At 42.9% G+C, this 19,694-nt stretch overlaps 1 protein-coding gene across 3 annotated transcripts; it reads right to left on the reverse strand.

Moving 5' to 3' along the window:
* Positions 1-6,895: 6,895 nt before the first annotated feature.
* LOC135517128 (transforming growth factor beta activator LRRC33-like) lies at positions 6,896-19,611 on the reverse strand. Of its 3 annotated transcripts, XM_064941158.1 has the most exons (4): positions 18,375-19,611; positions 17,972-18,076; positions 11,585-11,706; positions 6,896-10,643 (listed from the first exon to the last, which is right to left on the reverse strand). In XM_064941158.1, the coding sequence occupies exons 3-4, from the start codon at positions 11,699-11,701 to the stop codon at positions 8,583-8,585; spliced, it is 2,178 nt and encodes a 725-aa protein (XP_064797230.1). In that variant the 5' UTR covers positions 11,702-11,706; positions 17,972-18,076; positions 18,375-19,611; the 3' UTR covers positions 6,896-8,582. The 3 variants fall into 3 exon arrangements, with proteins under 3 accessions (XP_064797230.1, XP_064797231.1, XP_064797229.1); XM_064941159.1 differs by lacking the exon at positions 17,972-18,076; XM_064941157.1 differs by lacking the exon at positions 18,375-19,611 and having other exon boundaries at positions 17,972-18,365.
* Between the last annotated feature and the right edge of the window lie 83 nt (positions 19,612-19,694).

Genomic DNA, 19,694 nt, shown 5'->3' on the forward strand with positions numbered 1-19,694 from the left:
TCAACCCTAACGAGCGATGGAGAGGTACCAGAATCACTGCCCAGCCATCCCGAGTTCATCGGGCCAGTCAATTTTGCATTCCTGCACGAATTTTCAGTGACTTTGCAAAAGTGAGAAAACATTTGCAATATGTTTTAACAGTGAGGTACCATCACCAAAAGTGACATTCTGAAATCAACCCTAACGAGCGATGGAGAGGTACCAGAATCACTGCCCAGCCATCCCGAGTTCATCGGGCCAGTCAATTTGGCATTCCTGCACGATTTTTATAGCATGACTAATTGGTGATGGTGAATGCCCAGTTAACCATATTGCAAATGCACAGTGACTTTGCATGAGTGAGAAAACATCACCAAATGGACATTCTGAAATCAACCCTAACGAGCGATGGAGAGGTACCAGAATCACTGCCCAGCCATCCCGAGTTCATCGGGCCAGTCAATTTTGCATTCCTGCATGAATTTTCAGTGACTTTGCAAAAGTGAGAAAACATTTGCAATATGTTTTAACAGTGAGGTACCATCACCAAAAGTGACATTCTGAAATCAACCCAAACGAGCGATGGAGAGGTACCAGAATCACTGCCCAGCCATCCCGAGTTCACCGGGCCAGTCAATTTGGCATTCCTGCACGATTTTTATGGCATGACAAATTCGTGATGGTGAATGCCCAGTTAACCATATTGCAAATGCACAGTGACATTGCAAGAGTGAGAAAACATCAACAAATGGACATTCTGAAATCAACCCTAACGAGCGATGGAGATATACCAGAATCACTGCCCAGCCATCCCGAGTTCATCGGGACAGTCAATTTTGCATTCCTGCACGATTTTCAGTGACTTTGCAAAAGTGAGAAAACATTTGCAATATGTTTTAACAGTGAGGTACCATCACCAAAAGTGACATTCTGAAATCAACCCAAACGAGCGATGGAGAGGTACCAGAATCACTGCCCAGCCATTCCGAGTTCATCGGGCCAGTCAATTTGGCATTCCTGCACGATTTTTATAGCATGACAAATTTGTGATGGTGAATGCCCAGTTAACCATATTGCAAATGCACAGTGACTTTGCAAAAGTGAGAAAACATAAACAAATGGACATGATGAAATCAACACCACGAGTGATTGAAAGGAACAACAATCACTGCCCGGCCATCCCGAGTTCACCAGGCCAGTCAATTTTGCATTTCTGCAGGATTTTTGAGCATGTCAAATTTCTTATGACATTTGGCCCCCACAAAACATATGCCTTATGCACAAGTAAAAAAAAAAAATTATGATAATAAAATATGACTAAAGTATGTTGATACAGTTCTTATACGTGTGTAATTGACACAAAATTCTAAAGAATTTCGAAAAACGGTCCAGAAAGCACTTTTTTAGGGGTGTGTGAAGTTTTTTATGAAATTTTGCAATTTTTGACTTTTGACTTCCTATGAAATCATGTTCCAAATGGAGAAAACATATGCCTAATGCACAAGTAAAAAATAATAATAATAATGATAATAAAATATGACTAAAGTATGTTGATACAGTTCTTATACGTGTGTAATTGACACAAAATTATAAAGAATTTCGAAAAACGGTCCAGAAAGCACTTTTTTAGGGGTGTGTGAAGTTTTTTATGAAATTTTGCAATTATTGACTTTTGACTTCTGACTTCCTATGAAATCATATTGCAAATGGAGAAAACACATGCAATAATGCGCAAGTAAAAAAAAAAAAAAAAATTATGATAATAAAATTGGACAAAAGTATATTCATACAGTTCTTACACATGTGTAATTGACAAAAAAAGCGAAAGAATTTCGAAAAACGGTCCAGAAAGCACTTTTTTAAGGGGTGATAAGTTTTTGACAAAAATTCATTTTTTCAAAATTTGGCTTTTGGATGTTGACTTGGGGTCCATTTCCTATATGAAAAACCAAGGTGGAGCGCACACGCCACCTGTTGGATTTTTGAAGTGTTACAACTGGCAATTGCCATATGGCATTTGCAAAACATTTTGCATGAATCAACGCCGATTTGGGTGGTATTGTCCATCGTGTACATGGTTTGTACTATGCCAATGGTTTCCCATTCATTTTTGTCCATTTGAGGGGGGAATTCCCTTACAGTGTCCAAGGACGGGCCGGAAGTATATAGAATGGTGTCGTCTGCGTAGAGGTGGATCAGGGAATCGCCCGCAGCAAGAGCAACATCATTGATATATACAGAGAAAAGAGTCGGCCCGAGAATTGAACCCTGTGGCACCCACATAGAGACTGCCAGAGGACCGGACAGCAGGCCCTCCGATTTGACACACTGAACTCTGTCTGCAAAGTAATTGGTGAACCAGGCAAGGCAGTCATCTGAAAAACCGAGGCTACTGAGTCTGCCGATAGAATATGGTGATTGACAGAGTCGAAAGCCTTGGCAAGGTCGATGAAGACGGCTGCACAGTACTGTCTTTTATCGATGGCGGTTATGATATCGTTTAGTAACTTGAGTGTGGCTGAGGTGCACCCGTGACCGGCTCGTAAACCAGATTGCACAGCGGAGAAGGTACGGTGGGATTCGAGATGGTCAGTGACCTGTTTGTTGACTTGGCTTTCGAAGAACTTAGATAGGCAGGGCAGGATGGATATAGGTATGTAACAGTTTGGGTCCAGGGTGTCTCCCCCTTTGAAGAGGGGGATGACTGCGGCAGCTTTCCAATCCTTGGGGATCTCAGACGATATGAAAGAGAGGTTGAACAGGCTGGTAATAGGGGTTGCGACAATGGCGGCGGATAGGTTCAGAAATAGAGGGTCCAGATTGTCAAGCCCAGCTGATTTGTATGGGTCCAGGTTTTGCAGCTCTTTCAGAACATCTGCTATCTGGATTTGGGTAAAGGAGAACCTGGAAGGGCTTGGGCGAGAAGCTGCGGTGGGGGCGGAGCGGTTGGCTGAGGTTGGAGTAGCCAGGCGGAAGGCATGGCCAGCCGTTGAGAAATGCTTGTTGAAGTTTTCGATAATCATGGATTTATCGGTGGTGACCGTGTTACCTAGCCTCAGTGCAGTGGGCAGCTGGGAGGAGGAGCTCTTGTTCTCCATGGACTTCACAGTGTCCCAGAACTTTTTGGAGTTGGAGCTACAGGATGCAAACTTCTGCCTGAAGAAGCTGGCCTTAGCTTTCCTGACTGACTGCGTGTATTGGTTCCTGACTTCCCTGAACAGTTGCATATCGCGGGGACTATTCGATGCTATTGCAGTCCGCCACAGGATGTTTTTGTGCTGGTCGAGGGCAGTCAGGTCTGGAGTGAACCAAGGGCTGTATCTGTTCTTGGTTCTGCATTTTTTGAACGGGGCATGCTTATCTAAAATGGTGAGGAAGTTACTTTTAAAGAATGACCAGGCATCCTCAACTGACGGGATGAGGTCAATGTCCTTCCAGGATACCCGGGCCAGGTCGATTAGGAAGGCCTGCTCACAGAAGTGTTTTAGGGAGCGTTTGGCAGTGATGAGGGGTGGTCGTTTGACTGCGGCTCCATAGCGGATACAGGCAATGAGGCAGTGATCGCTGAGATCCTGGTTGAAGACAGCGGAGGTGTGTCTAGAGGGCCAGTTGGTCAGGATGACGTCTATGAGGGTGCCCTTGTTTACAGAGTTAGGGTTGTACCTGGTGGGTTCCTTGATGATTTGTGTGAGGTTGAGGGCATCTAGCTTAGATTGTAGGACTGCCGGGGTGTTAAGCATATCCCAGTTTAGGTCACCTAAAAGAATAAACTCTGAAGCTAGATGGGGGGCGATCAATTCACAAATGGTGTCCAGGGCACAGCTGGGAGCTGAGGGGGGTCGGTAGCAGGCGGCAACAGTGAGAGACTTATTTCTGGAGAGAGTAATTTTCAAAATTAGTAGTTCGAACTGTTTGGGTATGGACCTGGAAAGTATGACATTACTTTGCAGGCTATCTCTGCAGTAGACTGCAACTCCTCCCCCTTTGGCAGTTCTATCTTGACGGAAGATGTTATAGTTGGGTATGGAAATCTCAGAATTTTTGGTGGCCTTCCTGAGCCAGGACTCAGACACGGCAAGGACATCAGGGTTAGCAGAGTGTGCTAAAGCAGTGAGTAAAACAAACTTAGGGAGGAGGCTTATGATGTTGACATGCATGAAACCAAGGCTTTTTCGATCACAGAAGTCAACAAATGAGGGTGCCTGGGGACATGCAGGGCCTGGGTTTACCTCCACATCACCCGCGGAACTGAGAAGGAGTAGTATGAGGGTGCGGCTGAAGGCTATCAAAACTGGTCGCCTAGAGCATTGGGGACAGAGAATAAGAGGAGCAGGTTTCTGGGCATGGTAGAATATATTCAGGGCATAATGCGCAGACAGGGGTATGGTGGGGTGCGGGTACAGCGGAGGTAAGGCCAGGCACTGGGTGATGATGAGAGAGGTTGTATCTCTGGACATGCTAGTTGTAATGGGTGAGGTCACCGCATGTGTGGGAGGTGGAACAAAGGAGGCATCAGGGGTATGAAGAGTGGAACTAGGCGCACCATTGTGAACTAAAACAATGATAACTAACCTGAACAACAGTATACAAGGCATATTGACATGATATAATGATGTAATTACGTGTCGAAGGTCTCCGATGGGGTCTCTCCTTGTGGGAAGTACCTCCTCTTCCTCTGATGACATTTCTGTTGTTATCGGGTGTAACTATCTTGATTGTCCACACAATGTCAGTGTCCTTTCTCTTCGTGGTCGAGGAGCAGCAGGCCATGCACAGCCATATCAACTGTCATCTCAAGATCAACTGCTTTCATTCCAAATGTCAGAATGCAGTTTATTTGATGGTAATCTGTCATTTGTTTGTTGTCTGTGTTTTGTGCAAAAACAACAGAACCGTTTGCAGAGTTTTGATCTGGATGCTGTGAAAAGCTAAAGGAAGCCAGAGTGGCCGACGCAAGAGCATACAGTCCAACAGTCTTGAAGGAGTTCCCTCATTGGGCTCCTTTGCCTTCACTCAGCGGTCCAAACTCACCTCAAACCATCTCAATTTGGGTTGAGGTCAGGTGATTGTGGAGGCCAGGTCATCTGATGCAGCAGTCCATCACTCTCATTCTTGGTCAAATAGCCCTCACACAGCCTGGAGGTGTGTTGGGTCATTGTCCTGTTGAAGAACAAATTATAGTCCCACTAAGTGCAAACCAGATGGGATGACGTATCGCTGCAGAATGCTGTGGTCGCCATGCTGGTTAAGTGTGCCTTCAATTCTAAATAAATCACAGTGTCACTGTGAAGCAGTCTGTTGACCTACTCTGCATCTCACAAAGAAACAAAAATTTCAATTTGAACTAATCAGACCAAAGGAAAGATTTCCACCAGTCTAATGTCCATTGCTCGTGTTTCCTGGCCCAAGCAAGTCTCTTCATATTATTGGTGTCCTTTAGTAGTGGTTTCTTTGCAGCAATTCAACCATGAAGTACTTGAACTCTGTGAAGCATTTATTTGGGCTGCAGTGCAGTTAACTCTAACAAACATGTCCTATTTTTTACCTTTATTTAACAAGGAAAGTCAGTTAAGAACAAATTCTTATAGGAACTGTGGGTTAACTGCCTGTTCAGGGGCAGAAGAACAGATTTGCACCTTGGGGATTTGAACTTACAACCTTCCGGTTACGAGTCCAACACTCTAACCACTAGGCTACCCTGCCTTCCCATCCTCTGCAGCAACTCTTGAGTCTTCCTTTCCTGTTTATGGTGAGACCCAGTTACCTACATTTACATTTACATTTAAGTCATTTAGCAGACGCTCTTATCCAGAGCGACTTACAAATTGGTGAATTCACCTTCTGACATCCAGTGGAACAGCCACTTTACAATAGTGCATCTAAATCATTAAGGGGGGGGGTGGTGAGAAGGATTACTTATCTTATCCTAGGTATTCCTTTTCTTCATAGTGCTTGATGGTTTTTGCGACTGCACTTGAAGGAACTTTTAAAGTTATTTTTAAATGAAGAAACGAACACATAAACCAATGAACAAACCAACACACAGACCAATTCCAAGTACGTCAACCGCGGTGTGTACACTCTTAGGAAACGGTTCCAAAAAGGTTCTTCAGCTCCTCGTAGAAGAACCCTGTTTGGTTCCAGGGAGAGCCTTGGTTTCTAAGAGCAGCCCAACGTGTGTAGAGAGAGTCCCAGGTCTTCCCTCCACGCTGGCTAGGTTTCTGTCTCTGTTGTAAACCACCGTGACCTACAGCCACAGCATTACCACAGTGGTATTCTGGTTACTCTGAACTTCACAGTCGTTCTGCACTTCACACAGACATCCAGCACTGCCTGCCTGTCACTCTGAGGCACTGGTACAAAGACAAACACACACATTTTAATTGCCAGAGGTGTAGCTGTAGAAGTAGCCTACTGTGTGTGTACACAGTCACACACACACACACACACACCCCAGCATTCATTCTTGAAGTGTAAGACTCATTATTACCTTGAAGTGTTTAAGTTTAAGTTTCAACAATATTCTGAATTACCTTCTGAGATGCATGGCCACAGACAAAACTAGCTATTCAGCACTACACGCATATCTGGAAGATCTTTAGAATGTTCTGGGGCCATTTTAGGGCCAGCGCTCGATCATGACAGGGTAGCCTAGTGGTTAGAGCATTGGACTAGTAACCGGAAGGTTGTGAGTTCAAACCCCCGAGCTGACAAGGTACAAATCTGTTGTTCTGCCCCTGAACAGGCAGTTAACCCACTGTTCCCAGGCCGTCATTGAAAATAAGAATGTGTTCTTAACTGACTTGCCTGATAAAATAAAGGTTAAAAAATTTAAAAAATGACTTGGCCTCAGTCAACACACCTATTTTGTCTTCTTCAGTGTTCAGTGTTTCTTTCAGAAAGTATTAGATGTTGATTGGTGCTTCACTTTAGGCAGGGTTTATTTGTATTGGAGCATAGTGATTGTCACAGAGCCATTTCAAACAGTAAAAGCACAATACTTTTTTAAAAATATACATAACCAGAGGTGTTCATAGGGCAGGACATTCAACAAAAATATAAAATGTAAAGGGTTGGCTCCCATGTTTCATGAGCTGAAAAAAAAAACATTTCAAATTGTGCACAAAAATGTGTTAACATCCCTATATATCTCTATAGGACTGACCATAAATATATAACATGGTATTCCTCTATAGGACTGACCATAAATATATAACATGGTATATCTCTATATAATTTACATGGTACATTTGAAGTAGTTATCCAAATACTAAAATTAAATCATTCAAATACATATTGGTGTAATACTAGAGAACAACATATTTGTGGTCCCTGTGACCAGAGTTGCAGCCGTGCCTCACAAATATGACTTGAGGTGAAAACCGCCAACCTGTCCTTTCTGAGTCAGATACAAAACTGGGCAGTTGATGCACATCTCAGCAAAACAGGAAATGTCATGTTTCCTCCACTTCTTTTAGCAACAGTTTGCATCACAAAACTTCTGCTCACACACACACACACACACACACACACACACACACACACACACACACACACACACACACACACACACACACACACACACACACACACACACACACACACACACACACACACACACACACACACACACATAGCACACAAAGACATGGTGAGTATAGCCATATTCTCACATTCAGGCCCCCAGAGGCAGTGATCGTGTGAACCAACCACACGTAGCACATACAGATTATAACAATGCAAAAAGGTTGACTTGCTGCTGAACATTGTAACACACAGTTCTTTATCTGGTTGAGCAGGATATGTTAGTTTTAAGTGTTGCCACATGTAATATGACATTGTTTATGAATTACCTAAACTCAATTGCTTTGTAAGGAAACATTTGTTTCGGTCCTCAAATTGTATTGATACTGTACGTGCAAAACATCACACTTTTACATAATTGTAATTTGTGACAATGTCTGTGTCTGAAATCTGTCTTACCTACTACTTACTAAAACTACATTCTGTGTACGAATCGTACTACATACCTACTGTTTTGTACAAACGAATGCAGTAAGCAACATACTAGGCTCATCCATCCTGAGAATGATTAATCTAATGTGCAATTGCGTTGATTCCCGCCATTCATTCATTCTAAGGCTTCAATTTGGGCTACACCTGCTTCTACACCTGCATTACTTGCTGTTTGGGGTGTTAGGCTGAGTTTCTGTACAGCACTTTGAGATATCAGCTGATGTACGAAGGGCTATATAAATCGATTTGATTTTGGTACAGCATGTCCCCTTGGGTTCCTGAGTGGCGCAGTGGTCTAAGGCACTGCATCTCACTGCAAGAGGCGTCACTAAAGTACCTGGTTCGAATCCAGGCTGCATCACATCTGGCTGTGATTGGGAGTCTCATAGGACGGTGCACAATTGGCCAGGGGAGGCCGTCATTGTAAGTAAGAATTTGTTCTTAACTGACTTGCCTAGTTAAATCAAATAATGATCTTCTCTTTTGCCAAACACACATGAGCCTGGAAAGAGGATTATCTTTCTCAAAGGTAACGTGGCATTTGAAGCATACTAGTTTTTTTGTAATTGCACTTACTATAAAACGTTCTATTTTCGCATACCTAAAATGCCTTCTACTTCTACTTCTAGTATGGGTATTTGGACACGACCAGTGTCTTCTTTTTGGGACTTTTCTTCAACAACACAGGGAAGGTGACTCCAGCATTTTTGTTTAACTGCTGTGGGAAGCAGTCTGGGCCTAAAGGTGAGCAGGAAGATAGCAGACATTCCAACCAGACAGAGAACAGGTACGATAAACAGCAGGATGTACCAGTACACAGACTCCCCCTCACTACCGCCACATATTACGGAGTCTACACGCACCACTCTGTGTGTTCTTTTGGTCAGATCCTGACATGAAATATCTGAGAGGTCCATGATAGTGACAGTTTTTGCCCTCTCGAACGTCCTGTACCAGTCCAACTGGCAGCAGTTGAAAGTGTTTCCGTTGAGAAAAACAGTGTGGAGTTTCGTGGCTAACGCGTTAGCCTGAGCTGAGGGGACGGTGGTCAGTTTGTTGTCCCTCAGGTCCAGCAACTTCAGCTCCAGGCGTTGCAGTGAAGCAGGGAGCTGAGTAAGAGAGTTTCTGGAAATGTTCAAAGACTTCAAGTGGTGGAAAGGAGAGAAGTCAAAGTGTCTCAAGCCTGTGTTTCCCAATCCTAGATGGTGTAAAGTTTTGCTGAGGCCTGCGATCGATCTGGGCCCGATGATGAGTTCTGGGTTGTTAGACAGCTCCAGGTGTGTTAGGGGCGTCCCTACGAACGCTGATGATGGCAGCCTCCCCAGGTCGCACCCCGATAGGTAGAGATATCTCAGAGAAATGATATTTCTCCAAACAACACAGTCTGATTGGTTACCCCCACCCATGCCCCCACCCCCTGCCTCAAGGGAGCACACGCCAACTCTGTTGTAGCTAATATCCACAGAGCTGATGCTGGTGAGAGAGGACAACAGCTGAGCAGGTAGAGTCTGCAGGTCATTCTGGCTCAGGTTCAGGAAGCTTAGGTTGCCTAGCTTCCTCAAACTAACTTGGTCGGCATGGAGCTCTGTCAACCTATTGTTGCTCACGTCCAACTCGTACAACGTCCCCGGCAGCTTTTCCAGAGTTAGATTCAAGACCTCAAGACAGTTTGTCCACATCCTGAGTCTGGTCAGGCTTGGCATTTTGCTGATGAATCCTTGGGGGAAGTAGTGCACCCGATTCCCACTCAGATCCAGCAGGTCTAGAGAGGAGATGTCCCCGTGCAGGCTCTCGTCCCACAACTTGGCCGTGACGTTGCTCATGTTGCCCCTCAGGTTGTAGAACTGGACACTGGTCTTCCAGTTGGGGTAGGCAGTTGTGTCCGCCAGGTGTTCGTAGAAGCTCACCCTGTTCTGGGACAGATGGAGATTCCTCAGGCAGCTGTGGGTGGGCAGAAAGGGAAAGAAGAGGAGGTTGTTATCTGTGAGATCCAGGGTCTCCAGCTGGAAGACTTCCTGGAGATCCTGGTTGGCTATGAACCACTCAATGGCATTGTGACTGGCGTTGAGGACCACCAGCTGGGTCATGTGGAAGTGCACCAGGCAGGGCAGGTAGTTGAAGGCCAGGTTGAGACTCTGGAGCTTGTGCAGGTGATCGAAGGACCCGTCAATCTCAAACAGCATGTTCCTCTGCAGGTCCAGCTCTCTGAGCTGGTGGAGGTCGCTGAAGGAGCTTTCGTCCAGCCTCAGCAGGAGGTTCCTGGAAAGGTTGAGGTACTCCAGGGACATCATGTTCTGGAGGAGGACGGAGACCATGTCCTCTGTGAGCTGATTTTTTGACAGATCCAGAACTCTGAGTCTTGACAAGGTGAGCAGCGCCAGGCTAGTTTGCTGGTATCCAACGTGAAGGTTATTGGCCGCTAGATTGAGGCTCTCTAGATGAGGTGAGTTGTGAAAGAGCTTGGACCCCACCGTCTCCAAGAGGTTGTCTGCACAGCTTAGGGTACGAAGGGAGACGTAGCGGGAGAGGGAGTCATCTTGTAGCATCTGAATGTGGTTGTGGTTCAGGTGGAGGTCCTCTATGCTGTCAGGTAGGCCCCCGGGTACAGATGAGAGCTCACTGTTGCTACAGAGAGCAGTCTTTTGGGTCTGTAAAGTAAAAAAAAAAGAGAGACATTTAAGTGTATGCAAGAGAAATACTTTATTTTAGAAATGCAATATAAAATACCTTTTTTTATATGATAAAAAAAACTTTGAACAGCAAAGAGGGGAAAAAAAAGCTTATACCTCATATCAGACCAGAGAGTATATGAGGGTATAAAGGTATTATTACATGTATACAGGAGTTGAAGCGCTGAGAACCAGCAGTGATGGAACAAGTACCCAATTGTCATACTTGAGTAAAAGTAAAGATATCCTTAATAGAAAATGACTCAAGTAAAAGTGAAAGTCACCCAGTAAAATATTACTTGAGTAAAAGTATGTATAAATGCTATACATCAAAATTGCTTGAATTAAAGCAAACCAGACAGCATGACTTTCTTGTTTTGTTTTTTTTCTTCTCATTTACAGACAGACATCATTTTGAATCGCAGTATTTGTGTTTAGTGAGTCTACCAGATCAGAGGCTGTAGGAATGAATGTGCTATACTGATAGGTGCATGAATTGGACAATGGTTCTGTCCTGCCAAGAGCATTCTAAATGTAACAAGTACTTTTCGGGGTCAGGGGAAAATGTAAAAGTTGTCAAAAATATAAATAGTAAAGTACAGATAACCCCCCCCCACCCGAAAAAAAAAATACTTAAGTAAGTACTTTAAAGTATTTTGACTTTACACCACTGAAAACCAGCAGCAGTTTCCACTATAGCATCACCTTTGTGGGGCCATATGCCCTCTTCCCCTTAACCCTGTATATGCAAATATTATCAGAGGCACTTTTTTTTTTTTTTACAACTTTCACTGAGAACCACCTGCTTTTATAGTTCAAAGGGACTTTCTTTACTTTGTATTTTATTGTATTTTTATATATTTTTTTTTTATTGAGTTAAATTTATTCTAATGAGCTTGTCCAAGAAGTTTAGCGCTTACCAGTCTGCAGGGGCTGTGGTGAGAGTGGCAGAAGGCAGACATCAGGAGGCTACACAGGGACCAGAGGGTTAGACAGAGCAGGGTTGGGGAGGAGGCCGTGGATGAACATCTAAACATCCTGGCTGTGGAAGAGAGAAGGAGAGCAAGAGAGAAGTGAGACCGTCAAAAGGAGAGGTCTACAACGTGGGCAGAGAGACGTCATGGTTAGTACACGCCAGACATTACAATACCAGCGCAGTCTCTAGCCCATTCAAATATAGTAACAGTGTATCTTGAGCAATCAATTAACCTTGATAATACATTCAATTAATTATTTTCATATGGTATTATCAAAACCATATCAAATCCCATCCATTTGATCAAATCTATGTGGCACATAGGTATATTCCACAATTCACTGTTGGAAAAATGTGCTATATAATAATTGTGCATGTTATCCTATGTCCACTACGGTTGTAATCTAATAAACAAATGATTAATAATCTATAAAATACTTCTAAAACCTTTTATAATCTTTACTTTAAATCATATTTTACCAAAATACTAAATTTACATGGGTTATTCCACAACATTTGTGACTTTCACATCCCTTTAATGTTACAGTTTTAAGTAGAAATTGTGCACAAATATTGCATTTTAAAAGCTGGTTTTACTATATTAAGTGCCATTTAAATATAGACTTTTAAGGTAAAAACAACCTGTCCCTCATTTTAAAGTCAATCCTGTTACTGGAACTAAACTCTGGTTTTAATATGCTGAAACTATTTATTTTTAAAATAATTTGTTATTTATTTACTGATCACCTTATAGTCAAACCCTAGTGTAAAAAGATGGTTCTACTCTTTTTGGTCGTTTCGTGGTGGAAAACTGAGCGGGTGGATTATATCACGTCTTCCATTCTCTCCTATAGAGGGAATGACCTTCAGAGGTCAACGTCTTGAGATGGAAAAACATGTTTAAAAAAAAAGTTGCGTTCTTTATGACAGAATACGGAACCGCTTAGGGGTCATGGTGAAGTGAAAAAAAACAGCCAGGCTAATCTGTTCCCTCTGTTTGTCTTATCCATTCCCTCATATGTCTTATCCATTCCCCTGTTGTGTTGTGTAGCCTCTCTCTACTCCATATGTATTCTACCTTGACGGTCCTACTTGGCCTATAACATATTTCAGCCTGAACTGTTTTCCGGTTTTTGAGGGGACACAAAGTACATAAGGATGACTGGGGTGTGGCCCGGAGGTGGGCTATGTGGCCCGGAGGTGGGCTATGTGGCCCGGAGGTGGGCTAGGCCAGTGTCTGTAAATTGGAGAATTTTATCATTTTTCAAACTATTTTTCTTGCAATCAATAACCATAATCATTATGCTTATTTCTGTGTCGAAAATATGTTTATTTTTCTGCGTACAGTATCTAAGCTGTCTGTATCATCCTGATTGGTGGCTATTCTTTCTGCTAAAAGGAATGTGAGTTACATTCATTTAGTTATTGCTTGCTTTTCTAAAGTCTCACAACCTTGCCAGCTAAGATACACTGAACATAAATATAAAACGCAACATGCAACAATTTCAAAGATTTTACTGAGTTACATTTCATATAAGAAAATCAGTCAATTTAAATCAATTCATTAGGCCCTAAATCTATGGATTTCACATGACTGGGAATACAGATATGCATCTGTTGGTCACAGAAATCTTTGTTTTATTTTGTAGGGGCGTGGATCAGAATCTGGTGTGACCAACAGATGCACATCTGGTGTGACACGTCCTTCGCATAGAGTTGATCAGGCTGTTTATTGTGGCCTGTGGAATGTTGTCCCACTCCTCTTCAACGGCTGTGCGAAGTTGCTGGATATTGGCAGGAACTAGAACACGCTGTCGTACACATCGATTCAGAGCCTCCCAAAATATACTCAATGGGTGACCTGTCTGGTGAGTATGCAGGCCATGGAAGAACTGGGACATTTTCAGCTTCCAAGAATTGTGTACAGATCCTTGCGACCTGTGGCCGTGCGTTATCATGCTGAAAAATGAGGTGATGGCGGCGGATGAATGGCACAATAATGGGTCTCAGGATCTGGTCACGGTATCTCTGTGCATTAAAACAGCCATTGATAAAATGCAATTGTGTTTGTTGCCAATAGCTTATGCCTACCCATACCATAACCTCACCGTCGCCATGAGGCACACTGTTCACAATGTTAACATCAGCAAACTGTTCAACCACACAACACCATAAACGTTGTCTGCCATCCGCCCGGTACAGTTGAACCAGGATTCATGACCTGACTTCTCCAGCGTACCAGTGACCATCGAAGGTGAGCATTTGCCCACTGAAGTCGGTTACAACTCCGAACTGCAGTCAGGTCAAGACCCCGAGACGGTTTGTGACCGTTTGTACAAACCCACAGTTTCATCATCTGTCCGAGTGGCTGGTCTCAGACGATCCTGCAGGTGAAGAAGCCTGATGTGGAGGTCCTGGGCTGGCCTGGTTACACGTGGTCTGTGGTAGTGAAGCCAGATGTGGAGGTCCTGGGCTGGCCTGGTTACACGTGGTCTGTGGTAGTGAAGCCGGATGTGGAGGTCCTGGGCTGGCCTGGTTACACGTGGTCTGTGGTAGTGAAGCCAGATGTGGAGGTCCTGGGCTGGCCTGGTTACACGTGGTCTGTGGTAGTGAAGCCGGATGTGGAGGTCATGGGCTGGCGTGGTCTGCGGTTGTGAGGCCGGTTTGTGTGTACTGCCAAATTCTCTAAAACAATGTTGGAGGCGGCTTATGGTAGAGAAATCAACACGACATTCTCTGGCAACAGCTCTGGTAGGCATTACTGCAGTCAGCATGCCAATTGCACGCTCCCTCAAAACTTGAGACATCTGTGGTATTGTATGGCATTGCGACAAAACTGCACATTTTAGAGTGGCAAGGTGCACATGTGTAATGCTCCTGCTGTTTAATCAGCTTGTTGATATGCCACACCTGTCAGGTGGATTGATTATATTGGCAAAAGAGAAACGCTCACTAACAGGAATGTAAACAAAGATGTGCACAATATTTGCGAGAAAAAATATTTTTGTGCCTATGGATCTTTTAAATCAGAAAATGCGCAGACATCAGAATCAAAACATCCACGTCTGGATAAACCAGATTTTACAGATGGCTTCATACCAACTCGTAACATGTCCAAGGGCTCCGTTGACTACAGGTGAAAAGCTGCTCGTTCCCTCGGTCACGGATGCTTGCTGAGAGGGTTTTGGCCCAACCGCTGCTACAAAGATCAGAGAAATCCCACTTTCCAATGGCACGGTCACGAATTCAGGATATGTCACATGATGTTGAATCACACGCAGGTTTTAGACAGAGACCGAACATCATATTGGTTTTTGCAATGAGGTAGCATGATATTCCTTTAGCATAGGCCTGACTTTAACTCTCAACCTTGTTGGTGCCAGCAACACCTCAGATGTATCAAGGAGTTTTCAACAGCCCCCACAGAGGTGTCAATGAGTTATCAACAGTTATATCGATATTTAGATTTTATTGTAGCAAAGCTGGTGTCACATAATGAAAAGGTCTGTTGAACTGCCATCTCATTAAAACAAGTGGCCTCAGTCACAGCTCAGATTATTATCGAGAACCGGCTTCTTCTTTTTTTAAATTGTGAATTTTATCGTTTGCTTGGAACATTTCGCTTTCACTTCCCTGCGTGGATTGGTTGAGCAGCAGTCTTGTTGGTTGGCCAACAGATCACAATGCAACAGCCCCGTTGTAATCCATGTCCCTTTTAGTTAGATTAGTTTGGTCATTTAGCATAGGCTCTTATCCAGAGCGACTCACAGGAGCAATTAAGTGCCTTGCTCAAGGGCACATCAACAGCTTTTTGGCCTAGTTGGCTTGGGGATTCGAACCAGCAACATTTTAGTTACTGACCCAATGTGCTTAACCTACCGCCTCACATACTTGTTAAGAACACAGAATATTTCACCTTCAGTTGTGTTCTGGGGCAACTCTGCAACAAAGACTATCTTCATATATGTAGCAAAAATATACAAGATGCGGCATTTGAAATGTCAGTCATCTCATCTAATTGCATTGCTTGACAGACGAAATGACAGTCTACTGCCCATAGATTGTGTCAGACAATTCCTTCCCGTCACCATGCACTCCTTAAATATCTCAGTGCCAGAGAAGAAACTGCGGCAGGGTAGCCTAGTGGTTAGAGCGTTGGACTAGTAACCGGAAGGTTGCGAGTTCAAACCCTCGAGCTGACAAGGAACAAATCTGTCGTTCTGCTCCAGAACAGGCAGTTAACCCACTGTTCCCAGGCCGTCATTGAAAATAAGAATTTGTTCTTAACTGACTTGCCTGGTTAAATAAATAAAAAATATTTGGTTTGTCTCTATGACATTCAGAGGCAGGCTGCAGCACCACAACATTCTATCGCTGAGGGGAGGTAATGATTCTGTTCCTATCAACTGACATTCTTCATTTCAACAGGTTATTAAACTACACACGGACTCTAAATCAGTCAGGAGCGAGCCAGGTAGCCGAAGAAGGAAAGGAAATTAATGATTTAGGCTATAGTTATTTTAAGGCCTGCCATTTAAGAAATCAAATGTGAAGCAGTTGTGACAGCCTACAGGCTGGCAAGAGCAATCGGCATTACAACAGCACAACATCAGCACTTCAACTACATGCCTATATGCCTATTTGATTTGATATAAAATGTAGCATTTAGGCTGTATAAAATGACATTTAAAACAAGTATTAGTGAGCATGAAATAATAATTAAAACGAAAAATGTTGTATTAGGCTATACAGTTATTCTACAATTCCTTTGAATCCCCTTTTAGCACTACGAGTTTGGCCAGTCTTTGGTTTGAGGAACATGTGGTGAGCTTTGCATGCCTAGTTTGTTAATTTAGCCTTGCATATGCTCTTATAGTCCCATATCCTAATCACAGTCAACACACATCTATTTTGTAACAACAATATCATGGAATAAAATTGAATACATTTGAAAATGATAAATTTCCCAAATAAAATAAAAAAGTTACAAGTTCATACTGAATGATATGTGGCTGCTGTGTTAATGAACAATGAATGTTTTTTTTCTTCTCTAAATGATTGATGATCAGATACGGCAGTTGTAACGGTCTCTGTTGGGCTCAAATTGTAAGGTTGATATACAACTTTAGTACTGATCCAAACGTAGACTATCCTCCTTCCTAACAACAGCCTGTATAGATATCAAAACGTCTCCGGTACTGAAGCATGCGCTCATTCGTAGTCATACTCTGTTGTGGTATTAAAAATGATTCTGCATTTATAAAATACTTTTTCCTCAGACCGCAAATAAGATTTTTTATTTATTTAACTAGGCAAGTCAGTTAAGAAAAAAAATATTATTTTCAATGACAGCCTAGGAACAGTGGGTTAACTGCCTTGTTCAGGGGTAGAAAAACAGATTCTTTATCTTGTCAGCTCGGGGATTCGATCCAGCAACCTTTCGTTTACTGGCCCAACGCTCTAACCACCAGGCTACCTGCCACCTCTACACTCTAACCACGAGGCTACCTGACAGATTCATGCAGTGCTTTTATTATAAACATATCTTTTCACCCTTGTCAGTGGTGATCTGCGAATCCACAAACTTCTGGCTACTCTGTCATGTAATGCTTACAAAACAAAAATAAACGTTTCTTAAACTGCATATCTAATGATCTGGTCTGTCCTAGGAGTGAGGACAAACGGTAGGCATTTTCTCTGCTATCCACTTTGTTTTAATTATTATTTTGGATATAGAGGAGGGTCACTATTCTTTTTTCTCCAAGCTTTCAGTGGGGGTTAGGTACAAATATATTTTACTGAAATATATTTCAATTCAAAAGGATCCGATTTTCTCCAGGTATCCCTCATACATAACGTACAGTCCCTTGTAAATATTCTGAGGGTATGGATAAAAACACAAATCGAGGGAACGGGTTAGCCTGGCTGTTTTGTCTCCACCATGACAGAATGTTGAAAAAAAACGAATCACCAAGTTACATTACTCAAAAGGCAACCAATTGGCGGAAAGACCCACATATTAACAAACACTACTTATAGTGAAACAAACAAATCAATAATAATGTATCAGCACTTTATAAGCAATTGACAAATCCAGAGAATTGGCATAGACTGTATTAGGATATTAAGCTACAAAGTAACATTCCTTGACCTAAGGAGCATGAACGACAATAACCTGAACGTTAAACTTTCTGTTATTACAAGCATGCAGTGCGAAGAGTGCCGGTTTGCATTGATGTTATTTATAGATGACTTTTGCTCCAAGCTGAGCGGAGATCCATCACACGCAGGTAGGAATGAGTGTACAGTGCGCCATGCATCCACTACTTACGCTGGTGGTTAGATGTGGGTCCTGCAAGCCACTGTCGGTCGAGCTGTTGACCATATCTCCGGTTGTGTGCGATGCAGCGCTGGCCGGTCGAGTGGCGTGTGTTCTCTACACATGCAGAGCCGTGCATTTAGTATTTGCGGAAGCAGGCAAGCAACGGAAACCAAAGTCACATGGACAAGATCATACGTATATTAGGTTCACATGCCTAGGTCAGAAACATGTTCTATGTTACATTAAACATTGAAACGAGAAGCTTCACTACATTGTATAATGTGCATGTCATCCATACCAGTGCCCGTAGCACATCACGCTCAACTTACAATGTTATTTTCTGATAAAGGTTTACATCAAATACAACTTTCTCACCCATTCATTTCTATGTGGGAATTCTAAGTTCAAATACCTTTTTTTGAAGTTTTTTTTTCTCTTCAAAATAGCAATGTGAAACAGTTCACCCTCTCACGAAAATGCCTGGTACATTGGCATTTGTCATTCACATCACGATTGGTGTAGGCTTCTCTTGTCTACCACAAAAACCTAGTGAGAAAACGCCTTTCACACCCCTCTCTCGCCTACTTCTGTTTCTGATCAACAGATAGTACAGAGGAAACCACTCCACACTCACACCCTTCCTGCCTAGCTGACACTTGTGCAACAGTGAAGAGAAAAATCAGCTTTTCTTGACAATGAATAGTCAGCTACACTAACACTATTAGACATATTCAACCAGCCCTCTCATTTATGATGAACTTTTGGAAGAGAAAAACAGCTTCTTTCTTTTTCAGACACACAAACACAGAAAGGTAATTATTTTTAAATTCTGTGGCCTACCCACAGCGTAGTGTTGTGTATTCTCCTATAGTTCTGGAAATAGAATAGGGAATTAGAATCAGGAAGTGATGGAGCTGTCATTGCATGGATGATCTGTTGTAGCATGAAAACAAGAAGGACGCTCCGAGGCCTCTCCTCTCTCCCTCAACTCTGACTTTACTATGGGATTGGCAACCGAAGCCAGATTCATGGTCAGTTTAATTTAAGCAGCATTCAGTGGTCAGAGGTTTAACCTTGCTTCACAAATTAGATCTGGATCCCCTCGTTGAATATTCCATTTAGTAACTGTATCATTCCTTGTGTTTTAAAAACAGTACAAAGAGACATCCCTCATGCTCCCTCCTCAAGAGTGTGCACGAGCAGCACTGAGGTAGAACACCACTGACATTCTAAGCTTTCATGTGGTTCTAACACACACACACAGGAAACTGGTTAACAAACTGGTACATTATAATCAAACTATAAATCAGAAACCTGCTTTAAGCGAACCTCGGGCATCTGAGAATGCCTACAGACTGACACTATCCTGCACTTCATTCAGCCCACAAACACCAACTGTACTTTATGAGAAAGGCAGACAAAAACAAAGGATTTGATTGTAGAATAAGGGAGACTGCAGTGTGATAATATAGACATTGAAAGGTGGCTTTCAATTTAGGAACCCTCGAAGCCGACACGTAAAGCTTTAACAAAGAGCAGCGATACTATCAAGGTGAGGGTTTCTTCTTCAACTGTTACCATGCACCTGCAACAAAGATAGCTCAGATGTGCGAGTGCCTTTTGATTAAGGAAGTCAAATAAAATACAGGCCTATTAAAATGTTTCAGTCAGGTGGTTCTTATTTTACATAACACATACAAAGCAATGGTTGCCCTCTTGTGGAAGCATCATG

The sequence above is a fragment of the Oncorhynchus masou genome, chromosome 28 (assembly GCF_036934945.1).
Source record: "Oncorhynchus masou masou isolate Uvic2021 chromosome 28, UVic_Omas_1.1, whole genome shotgun sequence".
Classification (NCBI taxonomy): Eukaryota; Metazoa; Chordata; class Actinopteri; order Salmoniformes; family Salmonidae; genus Oncorhynchus; species Oncorhynchus masou.